This window comes from Bombina bombina, chromosome 1 (genome assembly GCF_027579735.1).
Source record: "Bombina bombina isolate aBomBom1 chromosome 1, aBomBom1.pri, whole genome shotgun sequence".
NCBI classification, from domain to species: Eukaryota; Metazoa; Chordata; class Amphibia; order Anura; family Bombinatoridae; genus Bombina; species Bombina bombina.
Genome location: NC_069499.1, coordinates 1,017,687,976 through 1,017,707,555, shown reverse-complemented (window position 1 = coordinate 1,017,707,555; position 19,580 = coordinate 1,017,687,976). Strand labels below are relative to the sequence as shown.

General features: G+C 41.6%; 1 protein-coding gene across 1 annotated transcript in view; it reads right to left on the bottom strand.

The window, feature by feature from the left end:
- Nucleotides 1-19,580, bottom strand: part of PTPRT (protein tyrosine phosphatase receptor type T) — a 415,529-nt gene that overhangs the window by 144,423 nt on the left and 251,526 nt on the right. Inside the window, 3 exon segments of the mRNA XM_053716292.1 lie at nucleotides 7,355-7,542; nucleotides 16,123-16,158; nucleotides 16,564-16,641. Of these exon segments, the coding sequence (XP_053572267.1) occupies nucleotides 7,355-7,542; nucleotides 16,123-16,158; nucleotides 16,564-16,641 (302 nt within the window).

The window sequence follows — 19,580 nt, the reverse complement described above, 5'->3', positions numbered from 1 at the left end:
CAAATTCAAATCAGCCAATAGGATGAGAGCTACTGAAATCCTATTGGCTGATTAGAACAGGCCATAACAGGCCATTGGAAGCAGTCGATAAACGATATTTCTTCCGACAGCATATTTATCGGTTTGTGAGTGCACGCAAACGGAATTACGGCTCAATGGAAGCGAGCCCTAAGTTTCCATTACTGTTGTAAACTGTTTAAACTGGTGGTAATAACAAGTATATCCATTAAAGTCTATAGAGATGTTTTTGTTACCAACAGTTTACACATTTTACAACAACAATGGAAACTTGTTGGTATATTTTTTTCCAATTCCAATTTATGTACAAAAATAGAATTTTTTAAATAAAAAAGCTTTAAAAATGGAACAGAAACCAGTTCATAATGGCACAAGTATGTTCTAGCATTCTTTACTATAATAAATAGATTAACAGTAAAATAATGCTTTATTTCATTCATAAACTCCTAAATTAAGGTTCAGCTAGATTACGAGTTTTGCGTTATGAGTGAAAAAGCATCATTATGGCCCATAACGATGCTTTTTCCCTAATGCCGCTATTACAAGTCTTGTCAGAATAGGTGTACCGCACACCTTTTTGGCCGTCACGCAACGTCAGTACCGCACTTTAAGAAAAGTCCCTTTTCAATAGGACTTCCATAGCGCTGGTATTACGAGTTTTGCAGTGAGGCCAAAAAGTGAGCGGTACACCCTAAAATGACAAGAACTGTACCGCCATCTAAAGTCAGTAGTTATGAGTTTTATGCTACAAAGCTGTACCATAAAACTCATAACTAAACTGTTACAGAGTAGACTAACACAAGCACATCAAAGCAGCACTTGTATTTGGGTGAAGCATGGAGCTCAACGCCACCATATTGCCCGCACAAGCCTGCTTTTTGCAAACCTGTAATAGCAGCGTTATAGGGAGGTGAAATAACGCCGAAAATGTTGCGGTCATTCATTTCCCTATAGCGCTCAAAACTTGTAATCTGGCTGGTTATTAATAAACAGGAGTTACAAAAGTGAAGTCTATTCATCTAGTCACTTTGATTTATAAATGATTACTCCATTTGGTTTCTACTGAGAGGCAAATGTTCAGAGGATATGCGTATGCAATCCAGTATACAGGGGGTTAACTTTCCTGTGCTCTTGACCTGTCTGCTCCAGCACTAATAGGTCTTTTCTGGCTACAGTTGTCAATTACCCTCAATGGTTCTAATCGACAGAGGCTCTAATTGAACCGGCTGGACACAGTCACTGCCAGGAGCAGGATTACAGGGTTAAACGCAGTTCCTTCCTATTGTAGTGTTGCAGGGTAATGGCCCTTTAACAGTTAGAGAGCGAGAGCACGTCTAACAAAGGCCACTTTACCAACAAAAACGGCATATAAGCTACAAGTTATTGATGGTGCATTAAGCAATAATAATTCAGTGGTAAGAATTTCAAAGGGGCATTACTTTTTGCGTAATATGAAATCAAATTTCTTGCTATGCATTTTACTCAGGCAATAGGCTTAAATGAACTTTGCATACCATTGCCATCCCAGGTAAGAATATGCCTGGTGAGTCAGTCAGGAGTGCATACTTACTTATCCTCAATCACCTTTTCATGATGAAAATGGAATCTTCTTACATTCAAAGCATCTATTTTATAGCATCACTACACGTGTTTACTATTACATTTGCTATAAATTCTGTAGTACATGGACAAGCTGAACTGCACATTGGAACACAGAATAAACAGTTGAACTGATTCTAAATACCCATAAAATCTACTCTGAAATATGAGCCAGACTACTGGATTATGGGCTATTATAGAGTGATTTGCACAAAAACCTGAGATTTGATAGTCCCCTGCTGTGTGATTTAGTTTATGAGTCTATTAATAGTCTATCCTTTTCCTTGGCATTTTAGCTGTGGGTAAGACATTTTATAAAGAGTAACAAAATGGGTTATAATCACTGGTTATACTAACAGGAAGGGGTCACATAACCATATAATCATTGTCCATAATTCCCATGAAATAATTTAAACTCTCCATATAACTTTCATCCGTCCTACATATACTTTTTCTATGTTATGGCTAGATTACGAGTTGTGTGTTAGTTTAAAAAAGCAGCGTTAAGAGGTCCTAACGCTGCTTTTTTACGCCCGCTGGTATTACGAGTCTTGAAGGTTTAGGTGTACCGCACACTTCTTTGGCCTTACCGCAAAACGACTTACGTAAACTTCGTAAAGTCTTTTTTCTATGGGACTTGCATAGCACCGGTATTACGAGTCTGTCCTGGGAGGCCAAAAAGTGAGCGGTACAGCCTACCCCGTCAAGAGTCCTAACGCATTTAAAAGTCAGTAGTTAAGAGTTTTATGGTACAACACCGTAGCATAAAACTCATAACTAAAGTGCTAAAAAGTACACTAACAACCATAAACTACCTATTAACCCATAAACCGAGGCCCTCCCGCATCGCAAACACTATAATAAAAATTTTAACCCCTAATCTGCCGCTCCGGACACCGCCACCACCTACATTAAATTTATGAACCCCTAATCTGCTGCCCCCAACATTGCTGACACCCACATTATATCTATTAACCCCTAATCTGCCTTCCCCAATGTCACCGACACCTACATTATATTATTAACCCCTAATCTGCCGCCCCTAACGTCGCCGCCACAATATTAAAGTTATTAACCCCTAAACCTAAGTCTAACCCTAAACCTAGCACCCCCTAACTTAAATATAATTTAAATAAATCTAAATAAATATTCCAATCATTAACTAAATTATTCCTATTTAAAACTAAATACTTACCTATAAAATAAACCCTAAGCTAGCTACAATATAACTAATAGTTACATTGTAGCTAGCTTCGGGTTTATTTTTATTTTACAGGCAAGTTTGTATTTATTTTAACTAGGTAGAATAGTTATTAAATAGTTATTAACTATTTAATAACTGCCTAGCTAAAATAAATACAAAAGTACCTGTAAAATAAAACCTAACCTAAGTTACAATAACACCTAACACTACACTATAATTAAATAAATTAACTAAATTAAATACAATTAAATAAATTACATACAATTTTCTAAATTAAATTAGCTTAAGTACAAAACAAAAACAAACATTAATTACAGAAAATAATAAACAAATTACACCTAATCTAATAGCCCTATTAAAATAAAAAATCCCCCCCCCAAAATAAAAAAGCCCTAGCCTAAACTAAACTACCAATAGCCCTTAAAAGGGCCTCTTTGCGGGGCATTGCCCCAAAGTAATCAGCTCTTTTACCTGTAAAAAAAAATACAAACAACCCCCCAACAGTAAAAACCACTATGCTATCTAAAAAAAACTAAGCTCCCCATTGCCCTGAAAAGGGCATTTGGATGGGCATTGCCCTTAAAAGGGCAGTTAGCTCTTTTGCAGCCCAAAGTCCCTAACCTAGAAATAAAACCCACCCAATACACCCTTAAAAAAAACCTAACACTAACCCCATGAAGATCGACTTACCGGGAAAAGTCTTCATCCAAGCCGGGCCAAAGTCCTCAACGAAGCCGGGAGAAGTCTTCAATCCAAGTCGGGCGAAGTGGTCCTTCAGACAGCCAGAAGTCTTCATCCAGACAGCATCTTCTATCGTCATCCATCTGGCTCGGAGAGGGTCCATCTTCAAGACATCCGGCGCAGAGCATCCTCTTCTGCCGACGGACTAACGACGAATGAAGATATCTTTAAGTGACGTCATCCAAGATGGTGTCCCTTAGATTCCGATTGGCTTATAGAATTTAATCAGCCAATCAGAATTAAGGTAGAAAAAATCCTATTGGCTGATTGAGTGGCATTTAAGTAGTATCCAAATAACATTTAAGTAGCATAGTATTTAGATGTTTTCAAATCAGTATTATTATGTATTTTAATGGCATAACTTATGGGTGCTAATAGTTATAATCACTATAGAGTAGATAGGATACAATGGCTGTTCCCTTACACATTGGTTTAGATTTTGATCTATGCACAATATACACCATACTATTAATGGTTATAAAAACATTTGTGAAAATACATTGGTTTTTGAATTTATTAGTGATAGTTTTTCTTGTGGTCTATTATTTTACATTTTTTCGGTAAAATTTAGTAATTATATGTTTAACAGTACATTACTATATATGTTTTTAATAGTATAAAAATATAGAATTAAAATATTTGTGTTTTTAATAGTTTTTTGTTATAATAACTTTGTACTCTTTTTGTCTTTTATTTCGTACTATCCTTCAACATTTTTTCGATAATAGGCAAAACATGCTTGTGCAAATCAAGTTTCTTGTAGTTTAGTAATGACATCATTAGGTTTATTAACTTATTTTGCTGCAGCATAATTTATATACCATTTTATATTATTTTTAGCATAGTTATGTTTTTAATCGTATTATCATAATATGTGCCACTTATTTAATATGCATCGTAACTTTAGCTTGCTTCCTATAACAAACACAGCAGGCAGGCTAGTTATATAAAGAGACCTTTCTCCATCCAATAAAATAAGCTTGATGGCTATATAATAACCTGCACTGTGGGAAGGGACATGAACTTTTACCTCTTGAGAAAGACCGCACGGTGGCGGTTGAAACGCGTTGAGGCTTTTGGACCACATGAGGATCCGTACTCTGTTCCAGTGACGTAACCGGCTTCTACATTGACGCTCTCTAATACAAGCGTTTTTTTTATTTGGAGTCACTACAACGGACATTTACTCAAAACGGACACTTTTTGCTCAGAAACTTTCATGTTCATTTGCAAAGATTTATGTTTTAACTGCCGTGGAGATCAGATGTTATTTTAACAAACCACCTGAATAAATTACAATTTTGTAAGTACAATTCAGAGAGTGGGGTGTGTTTGTTGTAATCTACCTACACTTGAGTCTGTTTGCGCTTATCTGTTTCAGAGATTTAGGATTTGTTCTACCTTAATTCCAATTGGCTGATAGAATTCTATCAGCCAATCAGAATCTAAGGGATGCCATCTTGGATGATGTCACCTAAAGTTACCTTCATTTGTCGTTAGTCCGTCGGCAGAAGCGGATGCTCCGTGTCGGATGTCTTGAAGATGGACCCGCTCCGTGCCGGATGGATGAAGATAGAAGATGCCGTCTGGATGAAGACTTCTGCCCGTCTGAAGGACCACTTCGCCCAGCTTGGATGAAGACTTCTCCCGACTTCGTTGAGGACTTTGGCCCGGCTTGGATGAAGACTTCTCCCAGTAAGTCGATCTTCAGGGGGTTACTGTTTTTTTAAGGGTGTATTGGGTGGGTTTTATTTTTAGGTTAGGGACTTTGGGCTGCAAAAGAGCTAACTGCCCTTTAAAGGACAATGCCCATCCAAATGCCCTTTTCAGGGCAATGGGGAGCTTAGGTTTTTTTAGTTAGGATTTTATTTGGGGGGTTGGTTGTGTGGGTGGTGGGTTTTACTGTTGGGGGGTTGTTTGTATTTGTTTTACAGGTAAAAGAGCTGATTACTTTGGGGCAATGCCCCGCAAAAGGCCCTTTTAAGGGCTATTGGTAGTTTAGTTTAGGCTAGGTTTTTTTTATTTTAATAGGGCTATTAGATTAGGTGTATTTAGTTTAAATATCTGTAATGTGTTTATTATTTTGTGTAATTTAATGTTTTTTTGTACTTTAGTTAATTTAATTTCATTTAGCAAATTGTATGTAATTTAATTGTATTTAATTTAGTTAATCTATTTAATTATAGTGTAGTGTTAGGTGTTATTGTAACTTAGGTTAGGTTTTATTTTACAGGTACTTTTGTATTTATTTTAGCTAGGTAGTTATTAAATAGTTAATAACTATTCTACCTAGTTAAAATAAATACAAACTTGCCTGTAAAATAAAAATAAACCCTAAGATAGCTACAATGTAACTATTAGTTATATTGTAGCTAGCTTAGGGTTTATTTTATAGGTAAGTATTTAGTTTTAAATAGGAACGATTTAGTTAATGAATGGAAAATTTATTTAGATTTATTTAAATTATATTTAAGTTAGGGGGTGTTAGGTTTAGGGTTAGACTTAGGTTTAGGGGTTAATAACTTTAATATAGCGACGTTGGGGGTGGCAGATTAGGGGTTAATAAATGTAGGTAGGTGGCGGCGATGTTAGGGCCAGCAGATTAGGGGTTAATAATATTTAACTAATGTTTGCAAGGTGGGAGTGTGGCGGTTTAGGGGTTAATATGTTTATTATAGTGGCGGCGGCGTTGGGGGCGGCAGATTAGGGGTTAAAAAGTGTAGGTCGGTTACGGCAACATTGGGGGCGGCAGATTAGGGGTTAATAAAAATAATGTAGGTGTCGGCGATGTTGGGGACTGCAGATTAGGGGTTCATAACTATAATGTAGGTGGCGGTGGTGTCCGGAGCGGCAGATTAGGGGTTAATAATATAATGTAGTTGTCGGCGATGTCGGGGGCGGCAGATTAGGGGTTAATAAGTGTAAGATTAGGGGTGTTTAGACTCGGGGTTCATGTTAGGGTGTTAGGTGTAGACATAACTTTTATTTCCCCATAGGAATCAATGGGGCTGCGTTACTGAGTTTTACGCTGCTTTTTTGCAGGTGTTAGACGTTTTCTCAGCCGGCTCTCCCCATTGATTCCTATGGGGAAATCGTGCACGAGCACGTACGACCAGCTCACCGCTGACTTAAGCAGCACTGGTATTGGAGTGATAATACCAGTGCTGCATGTAAGTGAGCGGTGAGCAAAAACTGCTTGTTAGCACCGCATAGCCTCTAACGCAAAACTCGTAATCTAGGTGTTAGTTTTTTAGAGAGGGTTTATATGGAGGAATAGTAGGAGTTAGAGGATGTTGTTACATGGACATGAGAAGTTATAGGGGGAGATTGTGCAAACAAATCAAATTGAGAGGTTGTATGAGCCAGTAGGAGGAGTTATAGGAGGAGGTTACATGAAGCAAAATAATAAGTCATAGAGGGATGTTGCATGAAACAATAAAATAAGTTATGAGATGAGGTTACATAAAGTGAAAAGAGACGTTATAGAAGAAGGTTACATCAAGAAAAAAACATAATTTATAGAAAGATATCATGTGACGCTACAGGAGTATTATTTGTATGTACTATATAACAATGTAACCATTAGCCATAATTACCCTTATAATACTTTTGCGCCATAAATCTGCCAATATTACTATATAAAATATGTATATGTAGCAATAGAAAGAGGTTATATGAAGCAAAAAGGACAAATGGAAATTTAAGGAGAAGTTAAATTAAGCAAAATGAGGCTCCATAGGGAGAGGATATACAGAGCAATTACACAGAGAATGTAAGTAATTTAGCTCTTACCTCATACTCCTCTTTAAAGCCATAGCCCTGCCCCCTCTTCATCTGGGTGATATGCTGCAGAAGATCTGCTACTCGTATGGCAGGTTGGAGTTGACCACGGGGATATGCCATTTCCAGAGGCTCACATGTACGGTATGGGTGGGTCTGTATGGTCATTGTGGGCTGGTTCAGTTCCACATGGCTGCTATCTGTGAAAAAGGTACGTGGTGGGGGTGGAAATCAGACAAAGGGAAGGAGTGGGTAACTAGGGATACAAACAGCTACTAGTCACCTTCCTTGAATCAGGGAGACATCTTCAACAAAAACATAATTTATGCTTACTAGATAAATTCCTTTCCTTCCTGGCAGGGAGAGTCCACGACTTCATTCCTTACTGTTGGAAATACAACACCTGGCCACTAGGAGGAAGCAGACACCCCAGCCAAAGGCTTAATTATCTCTCCCACTTCCCCTATGTCCCACTCACTCTGCCGAGGGAACAAGAAAAAGTAGGAGAAACATCAGGGTATAAAGGTGCCAGAAGAAATAAAATTAAAAAAGGGAGCCATCCATCAAATCATAAATTACGGATGGGTCGTGGACTCTCCCTGCCAGGAAGGAAAGGAATTCATCTGGTAAGCATAAATTATGTTTTCCTTCCATAAGGATGGGAGAGTCCACAACTTCATTCCTTACTGTTGGGAAAACTATACTCAAGCTCCAGAGGACACTGAATGAATAACGGGAGGGAACAGAAAAAAGAGTCGGATCCTATTCTGAGGGCCCCACAGCCTGCACAAATTTACTCAAAAAAGTTGCTTCAGCCATAGCAAACACATCAAATGTGTAAAATTTTGAAAAAATCTGTAAGGAGGATCAGGTTCCTGCCTTACAAATCTGATCCATTGAGGCTTCATTCTTAAAAGCCCAAGAGGAAGCTACTGCTATAGTGGAATGAGCCGTTATCCTCTCAGGAGGCTGTTGTCCCACTGTCATAAGCTAAGCGGATGACACCCCTCAACCAGAAATATAGGGAAGTCGTAGTAGCCTTCTGCCCCTTATGCTTCCCCACATAGATAACAAACAAAGAGGAAGATTGTCTGAATTCCTTAGCAGCCTGAAGATAGAACTTCAAAGCACGAACCACATATTGTAAAGCAAACGTTCCTTCACTGAAGAAGGATTAGGACACAAGGAAGGAACAACAATTTCTTGATTAATGTTACAATTCAACACAACCTTAGGGAGGAACCCTACTTTAGTGCGTAAAACCGCCTTATCAGCACGAAAAACCAGATAAGGGGGGTCACATTGCAAAGCTGAAATCTCAGAAGCTCTGCGCGCAGAGGCAATAGCCAACAAAAAATGAACCTTCCAAGATAACAATTTAATGTCAAAAGTATGAATAGGCTCAAATGGAGCCTGCTGCAAAACACTAAGAACAAGATTGAGGCTCCAAGGCGGAGCCCCAGATCTAAACACAGGTCTGATCCTAGTCAGAGCCTTAACAAAGGACTGCACATCTGGAAGCTCAGACAATCTTTTGTGCAGTAACACTGACAGTGACTATATCTGTCCCTTCAGGGAACTAGAAGATAGATCCTTCTCCGGTCCATCCTGGAGAAAAGCTAAAATTCTGGCAACCTTAACCTTATGTCAGGAAAAGCCACACTCTTCACACCAGTATAAGTAAGTCCTCCACACTTTATGGTAGACTTGACGAGTAACTGGCTTACGAGCTTGAACCAGAGTGTCGATAACACTCTCAGAAAACCCTCTCTTGGCTAAGACTGTTCAAAGTGTTCAATCTCCATGCAGTCAGCCTCAGAGAATCTAGATTTTGATGAATGAAGGGACCCTGTATCAGCAGATCTCTGCGACAAGGTAACCTCCACTGAGGAGATGAGGACATCCCGACCAGACCTGCAAACCATATCCTTCGCAGCCACGACTGAGCAATAAGAATCACTGATGCTCGCTCTTGCTTGATGCAAGCCACCACACAAGGGAGATCCAGTAATGGAGGAGAAAAATATATGAGTTTGAACCTCCATGGTACTGATAGGGTATCTACCAGTTCCGCCTGAGGATCCCCCGACCCGTACCTGGGTAGCTTGGTATTTAGGTGGGATGCCATGAGATCTATTTCTGGTGTCCCTCACTCGCTGCATATCTCTGCAAACACCTCAGGGTGGAGAGACCATTCCCCTGGGTAAAAGGATTGCCTGCTGAGGAAGTCTGCTTCCCAGTTGTACACACCTGGAATGTGGATAGCTGACAGCATACATCTGTGAGTCTTCTCCCACTCTAGTATCTGAGATACTTCTCTCATCGCCAAGGAACTTCTTGTTCCCCCCTGATGGTTGATGTAGGCAACCAAGGTTATATTGTCTTATTAAAATCTGATAAACTGGGAGAAACCCAGAAGGGGCCAAGCCTTCAAGGCATTGAAGATTGCCCAGAGTTCCAAAATATTGATCGGAAGGGAGGACTCCTCCTGAGTCCACAGACCTTGTGCCTTCTTGGCACTTCAAATGGCTCCCCAGCAGGAAAGGCTTGCGTCCGTAGTCACAATCTCCTAGGACGGTCTCAAGAAGCACGTGCCTTGGGACTGATTAACTGGACAGAGTCACCAGGAGAGCAAGTCTCTCGACAGGCTGTCCAGCACAATCTGTTGTGACAGATCTGAATAGTCATCGTTCCATTGTCTAAGCATGCATAGTTGTAAGGGTCTGAGATGGAATCTGGCAAAAGGAATGATGTCCATACAGGACACCATGAGTCTGATCACCTCCATACACTGAGCCACTGAGGGTCTCAAGGAGGCCTGGAGGGCAAGATATGTAGAAGTTAGCTTGCAACGTCTCTGATCTGTGAGGAATATTCTCATGGATATGGAAATGTTTTATTGTTCCCAGGAAATTCACCCTTGTACTTATAGTAAGAGCACTATTTTCCAAGTTTATCTTCCATCTATGTGATCAAAGAAGATTGAGAAGGGACTCTGAATGTTCTTCTGCTAGAAGAAAAGATGGTGCCTGTACCAAGATATCATCCAGGTAAGGTGCTACTGGAATACCTTGTGTTCTGGCAATGGCTAGAAGAGCTCCCAGAACCTTCAAAATATCCTTGTAGCAGTAGCTATAAACTAGAAGTGCTGGTCCAAAAAAAGCAAACCTCAGGAACTGAAAATGTTCCCTGTGTATCGGGACATGAAGGTAAGCATCATTCAGGTCTATTGTGGTCATAAACTGTCCTTCCTGAACCAGAGGAAGGATTGACCGTATTATATCCATCTTGAAAGAGGGAACACTCAGAAACTTGTTTAGGCACTTTAGGTCCAGAATGGGGCGAAAAGTTCCCTCCTTCTTTGGAACCACGAAAAGGTTTGAATAAAACTTGAAACCTCTTTTCTGCCGTAGGTACCGGGACAATTACTCCTAGAGAGGAGAGATCTCGTACACAACCTAAGAAAGCAGCCCTCTTTTCTGGTTTTGTAGACATATTGGAGAGTAGGAATCTGCCCAATGGTGGATGAGACTTGAATCCTATCCTGTATCCTTGAGATACAATCTCCAGGACCCAAGGATCCTGTACATCTTGGAACCAAGTGAAAAAAGAGACAGTCTGCCCCCTACTCGATCCGATCCCAGATCCGGGGGCCGCCACTTGATGCCGATTTGTTCTCTCCAGGCTTCTTAGTCTGTTTAGACTTATTCCAGGACTGAACCGGAGTCCAGGTATCCTTGGGCTGCTCAGACTCGGATGAGGATTGCTGTTGTTGTGACCTCAACTTCCACCTAGACAACCCCAACGACCACAACACCACCAACCTCTTAGAAAACCTTGGAACCATCGGACAAAGCAACTCGTCAACTCCCCAACCCACTTAGCCAGACACACCCTCGACCCTATCTTCTCTGCAGGCAACCACATCTCAGTCAACCACATCCCCGAACTCCATTATACCGACCACCATTGCATACACTTTTCCTTCAACAAACCCACCACACACCTCCGGCAGCACCACCCACCTTGCAGAAACTAAAACAACATCACCGAAAACCAACTGCACTCCATCCTGAACAAGTGCCCCCCAGCTACCTCCACAGATGCCAACTCCGCCTGCAACCTCCACCACTGGCTCACAGACTGCGCCAACACCCTCGCCCCTCTCAAGAAACCGTCCAACCGCCAACCCACCAACAAGGCTAGTTGGTTCACCCCTGCCCTCCAGGACTCCAAACACCACTGCAGGCAATTGGAAAGGACCTGGAGATCCAGCAAGACCCCTTCAAATAAAACAGCCTACAAAGAAGCCATCACTACCCACCACCACCTCATAAAAACCACCAAGAAGACAGCCATCCAAGATAGAATCAATGCCAATGTCCACAACAGCAAGGAGCTATTCACAGTCATCAAGGAATTCTCCAATCCCAACAGCGACACCAATGAAATCCCGCCCTCCCAGGACCTCTGCGATAACCTTGCAATGTACTTCCACCGCAAGATCATCAACATCTATGACAGCTTCGCACCCCAGAACTCACCCACCACCGCCTACCCACCAACTCCCACTGATACCTCACCCAAATACACCACCACCTACCCCCCACGGACCATCTGGAACCCCCTCACCACACAGGACACTATCAGAATCATGAGATTGATCCACTCCGGAACACCTTCGGACCCATGCCCACATCACATTTTCAACAAAGCGGGTGACACCATCGCCCTCGAGCTCTGCAGCACCATCAACTGCTCCATCGAAACCGGCACCTTCCCGGATGATTGGAAGCATGCAGAATTAAAACCCCTACTGAAAAAACCCACAGCTGACCCCAATGATCTGAAGAACTAATGCCCAATCTCTCTGCTCCCCTTTGCGGCCAAAGACATCGAGAAGTCCATCAACACGCAACTCGTTGACTACATCGAAGCCAACCACACCCTGGACCCCTCCCAATCCGGTTTCAGAAGCAACCACAGCACCAAGACCCCCCTCCTCGCTGCCACAGACGACATCCTCTCCTTATTCGACCGAGGAGAGACCGCCGCCCTCATTCTCCTAGACCTCTCAGCAGCATTCAACACTGTCTCCCACCTCACACTCCGCAACCAACTACACAATGCTGGCATACACAACAAAGCCCTGGAATGGATCACCTCCTTCCTCAATAGCAGAACCCAAAAAGTTAGACTCCCACCCTTAACCTCCAAGCCCACAGAAATCAGCTGCAGTGTACCCCAAGGTTCTTCGCTGAGCCCCACCCTATTCAACATCTACATGGCCCCTCTCCCTGCCATCGCCCGACGACACGACCTCAACATCGTCTCCTATGCTGACGACACCCAGCTAATCATCTCACTCACCAGTGACCCCACCACCGCCAAGAGAAATGTCCACGAAGGGCTCACAGCAGTCTCCACCTGGATGAGCTACAACTGCCTAAAGCTGAACGCAGGCAAGACCGAAGTCCTCCTCCTCAGTCCCACCACATCTGCTTGGAATAACTCCTGGTGGCCTACAGCCCTCGGACACCCTCCAACCCCCACCGACCATGCACGAAATCTAGGCGTCATCCTGGACTCATCGCTCTCCATGGACCGGCAAATCAACGCCGTCTCTTCTGCATGCTTCCACACACTTCACCTGCTGCAAAAGATCTTCAAATGGATCCCAACCGAGACCAGGAAGACTATCACTCACGCCCTCGTCAGCAGCCGACTGGACTATGGTAACGCACTCTATGCCGGCACCACCATCAAGCTCCAAAAGAGACTACAGTGCATCCAGAACGCCTCGGCCAGACTAATCCTCGACATCCCTCGTCAATGCCACATCACCAAACACCTGCGGGACCTGCACTGGCTCCCCATCAACAAAAGAATTACCTTCAAGCTTCTCACCCACGCATTCAAGGCCCTCCACAACATCGGTCCCGAATACTTGAACCACCTAGTTACCTTCTACACCCTTGCCAGACAACTTTGATCGGCCGACCAAGCCCTCGCAGTCATCCCCCGCATCAGGAAAACCACAGCGGGAGGCAGATCCTTCTCTCACCTGGCAGCCAAGACTTGGAACACCCTCCCGCGCACCTCAGACAAGCTACAACCCTAACTAAGTTCAGAAAGGACCTCAAGACCTTGCTCTTCGACTGAACTGCAACCCTCAGCGCCTTGAGACCCTTACGGGTGAATAGCCACGCTTTACAAGAAACCGATAGATAGATAGATAGATAGATAGATTCCCTTTGAAAGGAAAAGAAAGGTGTAGGGATTTAGAAGTCATATCCGCAGACCAAGACTTCAACCAGAGAACCCAGCAGGCTAGCACCGCAAAGTCAGAAGTCTTTGTATTAATGTGAATAATCTGCATATTTGCGTCACAGATGAAGGAGTTAGCAATTCTCAGAGCCTTAATTCTCTCCTGAATATCCTCAAGGGGAATTTAAACCTCAATGAGCTCTGAAAGAGTGTCGTACCAGTAGGTAGCTGCTCAGCTACAGCTGCCGCAGGTTGAAATAAAAACCCTGTATGTTGAAACATCTTCCTCATAAAGGTTTTCATTTTCTTATCCATTGTCTCTCTGAAAGAGGAACTATCCTCCAGGAGTATAGTAGTATGCTTAGCCAGCATAGAATTAGCGCCATTCATCCTTGGAGTGGAGCCCCATAAGTCTAACTGAGAGTCAGGGACTGGGAATAATTTTTTTAAAAGTAGACAAGGGGGAAAAGAAGTTCCTATTCTTTTCCATTCATTACTAACAATGTTTGCCATCTTAACTGGCACAGGAAAAGTCAGAGGGACCTTCCTGTCTTCATAAACCCTGTCTAATTTAGGGATCTTAAGTTCCTCAGGGAGAGTAGCCTCTGGAACCTCTAGCGTAGAGGTTCCAGAGGCTAAAAAACGCAGATGCTCAATTTTAAATCTAAAGGAAGGTTCCTCCGTAGAAGGAGGTTTATAAACTGAAGACTCCGACTCAGAAAGTTCACCCTCTGAAGCTACAGAAGTTAAGTCATCCTCGGATAGTTGGGACATAATTGCTAAATCTGACAAATATTTAGAAGACTATGTTTAACCTTTCTCTTGCATTTATTAGAGCGAGTTAAGGCACTCAGGGCTGCAGACTCCGCCGATTGCAACTGCCTGGTAAAGTCCGCAGGTAAAAAGTCCCCTCCAGGTGGAGGATTAGTTGTGCTGCAGGGAACTGCATGTTGAGCGGGTAGGGTAGAAAGGGTAGTAATCTCTCGGGATCCAGATTCCTGAGAGGTAGACGGCTCAGAGGGGCTAATAGCGCTATGGGAATTAGCAGGCGTGTCTCCCTTCATAGACTTTAGAACAGTGCTTAGGCAAATGGAACAAAATTAAGCATGTGGGCAAACCACAGCCTCCTCACAATATAAACAGGAATTATTAATCAGTACAGAAGGAGCAAAACCTTCTAATATAATATCCGAGTCCTCCAAAGCAAGGATATATTCACAGAAGGACAGACAAAAAGTAAACACTTTATACAAATAAAACGGCACCTTTATAATCTTAATGGCTGGGGCACTCACCACCTCCTAGACCCAGACAGCTAACAGAGAAAATGCTCTCCTAGAAGTGATGTCCGCAGCAAAGTCTTAGGAAAAACAGAAAGACCGCACCCGGTCACGTAGAGCATAGGACAGGACTTCCCCTGCTATGAAAAAATGCGCCAAGCTATTATGAGCTGCGCAGCACAGCAAAACGAAAGTGAAACCTGTTTGTTCCAAGCCAAAAAACTATGAGCCCAAAAAACTTTCACATAAAAGCAGGTATAAATAACCCCTTGCTGTTCAAATAATTTCCCTGAAGGAGATATTAACCCTTGAGCCTATCGAGGCATAAAAGAGCCACACTGTGACCCTGTATAGCAATGTATATATAAAAAAATCTTACCTCCAGGATCCATGCTGTGGAACAGGCACAGCCTCTCAAGTGTGACAGTCTTGCAGTGACGCCTCTGACATGGACTTGAGTGTGTAACAGCAAGCAGTGAAACATGTTAACACTGACTGCCTGGGAGCTGTTAGTCGGCAGTCTGAATGGGTTCGCAGAAAATTTTTCCCTGCATCTCCAGACTTTCATCAATACTCTCACTGAGAGGTTGACATGACTACTTAAAACTCCAGTCCTTTCTTTAAAGGGAACATACCCATTACAGGACTATCCAAATCTTCTGACACTTCTCTGCCACCTCCTATAGTGACGAAAGACAAAGAATGACTGGGGGATAGTGGAAGTGGGAGGGATATTTAAGCCTTTGGCTGGGGTGTCTTTGCCTCCTCCTGGTGGCCAGTTGTTGTATTTCCCAACAGTAAGTAATGAAGTTGTCGACTCTCCCTGTCTTATGGAAGGAAAAGGCAATTGGTGGAATGATGAAATCTCCCCCAAATGAGACAGGGACTATTTGAGGTGGGTAAATTTAGATTTATTGAAACAATAATCAATTAAGGGTACCAGGGAAGGATTTGCTACTTGTAATAAACTTTGTAAATCTAAAACGGAAATTTCCCATTTAATATTATAGATTATACAGAGTGAGTCAAAAGTGAAGAAACACAGGTTGGGTATGAAGAATCTTTGACGGATAGTTTTGAATGATCTGTTAACCAAATGGTTCTTCCAAGCTACATATTTCATTATGGTAACATTTTATATCACTTTACGATGAAAAGCAGATTTTTATTGTAGCTTTGGGCCCTTTGACGATGTGAGCAGAACATTATGTTACTGAGTTATAATTTGTTTACCTAAAAGGGTTGAGGAGGGCACAGTATCTGAGGAGACTGGCAGAAAAAAGGAGCAGCAAAAACAGAAGACATGAGACAAAAAGGAAGAAGGGTGGGTGGAGAAAGTAAAAGAATCAGAACCAGAAAAGTTTAAGGTGATTGCAAGGGTAAGCAAATATAGCTCATTCCGTGAAATTTTATTAATAGGGAGATAACATAATTTGGAGAAAGATAGTATGATATATAAAAAAATATTTGATGGGAAGGTAATGAGAGTTGACTAATTTCAGCCACACTCATCACACTATTTTCACACAAACAAGACCATTTTTCATTCAGTGACATTCTTACTCATTAATTGAACACACAGTCTCAAGCTCAGTAGCACTCCATTCTCTCACTAGAAGGCAGTATATCTCACTGGGAGTGGTTTAGTTAGAAGGACAGTCTTTTGAAGCCTACCTGAGTAGCAAGAGTTGAGTAGGGCTTTTCCCTGCAGATTTTTGCATTGTACAGAGAAAGAGCATGGGGAAGCAGTGCCTGCAGGAGACATAATAACAGGCAATATTAAGTGTGTGAAAAATTATCTAGTCTAGAGCCAGCCAGGAACATCAGAGCTAATGACTTATTGTATTATCCTGCCCTGTAACTTTATGAACTCCTATTAAGGGCCTGTTGATCTAAAGCTCTCTGCTCTGGTGAGATTATGTAAGAAGTCTTATCAGTATTGTAAGGTCCCTTAGAATTTTGGAAAAGCAAATTGTAGCTTGAAAGCTGTTTATCTCACTATGCAAGGTTCTGGATGTGAATGAGAGGAACCTACTTTTAATTACATTATAATGCTTTGAAAAAGCCCCTTAGTTTTATTTCTGATTTCTCTTTATCAGTAACTTAGTCCTTAGGTTGGTCTTTGTCATAGACTAACTGCCTCACTTAGGGCCCAAGTTCAGATGTGTTTTTTTACGCCGACCTTCACAGGGGCTGCCCTGGTGCAATTATCGTAAAAAAGGTGCAGTCCCTGCGAGTAGCGAGATCTCTCCTATTTAAAGGAATGAAGCTGGCTGGAAAGGGAAACTTCTAACCTTGGAGCACAGTAAGCAGAGAGCGCACTTTAAAAATTAAATCCTGCAGCCAATATAAATCATATTATGCTGCTTTCTGCGTATAGCATCTTAAAATCACCTATATTTTCATATGCATGTGTTTGTATATTAGGGTTATAAGTATTTTGAGTGTTTTGAGAAAAGCTCGCCAACTTTTAATTTGTGAGAAAAACTGTGGGATCTGTAGTGCGAAAATCTTTACAGAATTACACTGGGATTAGAGGGACAATTTCATACACGCTCATGGAACACCCATGTTCAGCCCATTATATGATAAAACAACAATTACTCTTTGTATTTTGTACATATAAGTGTGAATGTATAAGTGTTTTTTACACATCCAGTGTACTTAAATTACGATTTATGCTGTGCATATTTAATAATAAAATTTACATACAAATTTTGCGTTTTTGATAAAATACACATTAACAACACAATTTGTTCCTGCATATTTTCATGTGAATGGTTACATAATTCATTTTGTAAGATTTTAAAAACACATAAGCCTAGATTTAGAGTTCTGCGGCCAAAGGGGTGCGTTAGCTACGCATGCTTTTTTCCCCCCGCACCTTTTAAACAACGCTGGTATTGAGAGTTCTCAGAAGGGCTGCGTTAGGCTCCAAAAAGGGAGTGTACAGGCATATTTACCGCCACTGCAACTCTCAATACCAGCGGTGCTTACGGACGCGGCCAGCTTCAAAAACGTGCTCGTGTACGATTCCCCCATAGGAAACAATGGGGCAGTTTGAGCTGAAAAAAAACCTAACACCTGCAAAAAAGCAGCGTTCAGCTCCTAACGCAGCCCCATTGTTTCCTATGGGGAAACACTTCCTAAGTCTGCACCTAACACCCTAACATGTACCCCGAGTCTAAACACCCCTAACCTTACACTTATTAACCCCTAATCTGCCGCCCCCGCTATCGCTGACCCCTGCATATTATTTTTAACCCCTAATCTGCTGCCCCTAACACCGCCGACCCCTATATTATATTTATTAACCCCTAATCTGCCGCCCCCAACGTCGCCGCCACCTACCTACAATTATTAACCCCTAATCTGCTGAACGGACTTCACCGCTACTATAATAAATGTATTAACCCCTAATCTGCCTCACTCCCACCTCGCAAACCCTATAATAAATAGTATTAACCCCTAATCTGCCCTCCCTAACATCGCCGACGCCTAACTTCAAGTATTAACCCCTAATCTGCCGACCGGACCTCACCGCTACTCTAATAAATGTATTAACCCCTAAAGCTAAGTCTAACCCTAACACCCCCCTAAGTTAAATATAATTTTATTCTAACTAAATAAAATAATTCTTATTAAATAAATTATTCCTATTTAAAGCTAAATACTTACCTGTAAAATAAACCCTAATATAGCTACAATATAAATAATAATTATATTGTAGCTATTTTAGGATTAATATTTATTTTACAGTCAACTTTGTATTTATTTTAACTAGGTACAATAGCTATTAAATAGTTAATAACTTTTTAATAGCTACCTAGTTAAAATAATTACAAAATTACCTGTAAAATAAATCCTAACCTAAGTTACAATTAAACCTAACACTACACTATCAATAAATTAATTAAATAAACTTTCTACAATTATCTACAATTAAATCAACTAAACTAAATTACAAAAAACAAACAAACACTAAATTACAAAAAAAACAAACACTAAATTACAAAAAATAAAAAAAGATTACAAGAATTTTAAACTAATTACACCTACTCTAAGCCCCCTAAAAAAATATCAAAGCCCCCCAAAATAAAAAAATGCCCTAACCTATTCTAAAATAAAAATTTAACAGCTCTTTTACCTTACCAGCCCTTAAAAGGGCCTTTTGCGGGGCATGCCCCAAAGAAAACAGCTCTTTTGTATTTAAATAAACATACAATACCCCCCCCCAACATTACAACCCACCACCCACATACCCCTAATCTAACCCAAACCCCCTTAAAAAAACTAACACTAAGCCCCTGAAGATCTTCCTACCTTGTCTTCACCCCGCCGGGTATCACTGATCCGTCCAGAAGAGGGTCCGAAGTCTTCCTCCTATCCGGCAAGAAGAGGTCCAGAAGAGGCTCCGAAGTCTTCATCCTATCCGGCAAGAAGAGGAGATACAGACCGGCAAACATCTTCATCCAAGCGGCATCTTCTATCTTCTTCCATCCAGCGCGGAGCGGTACCATCTTGAAGCAGCCGACGCGGATCCATCCTCTTCCAACGACGTCCTAGGTCCGAATGAAGGTTCCTTTAAATGACGTCATCCAAGATGGCGTCCCTCGAATTCCGATTGGCTGATAGGATTCTATCAGCCAATCGGAATTAAGGTAGGAAAAATCTGATTGGCTGATTGAATC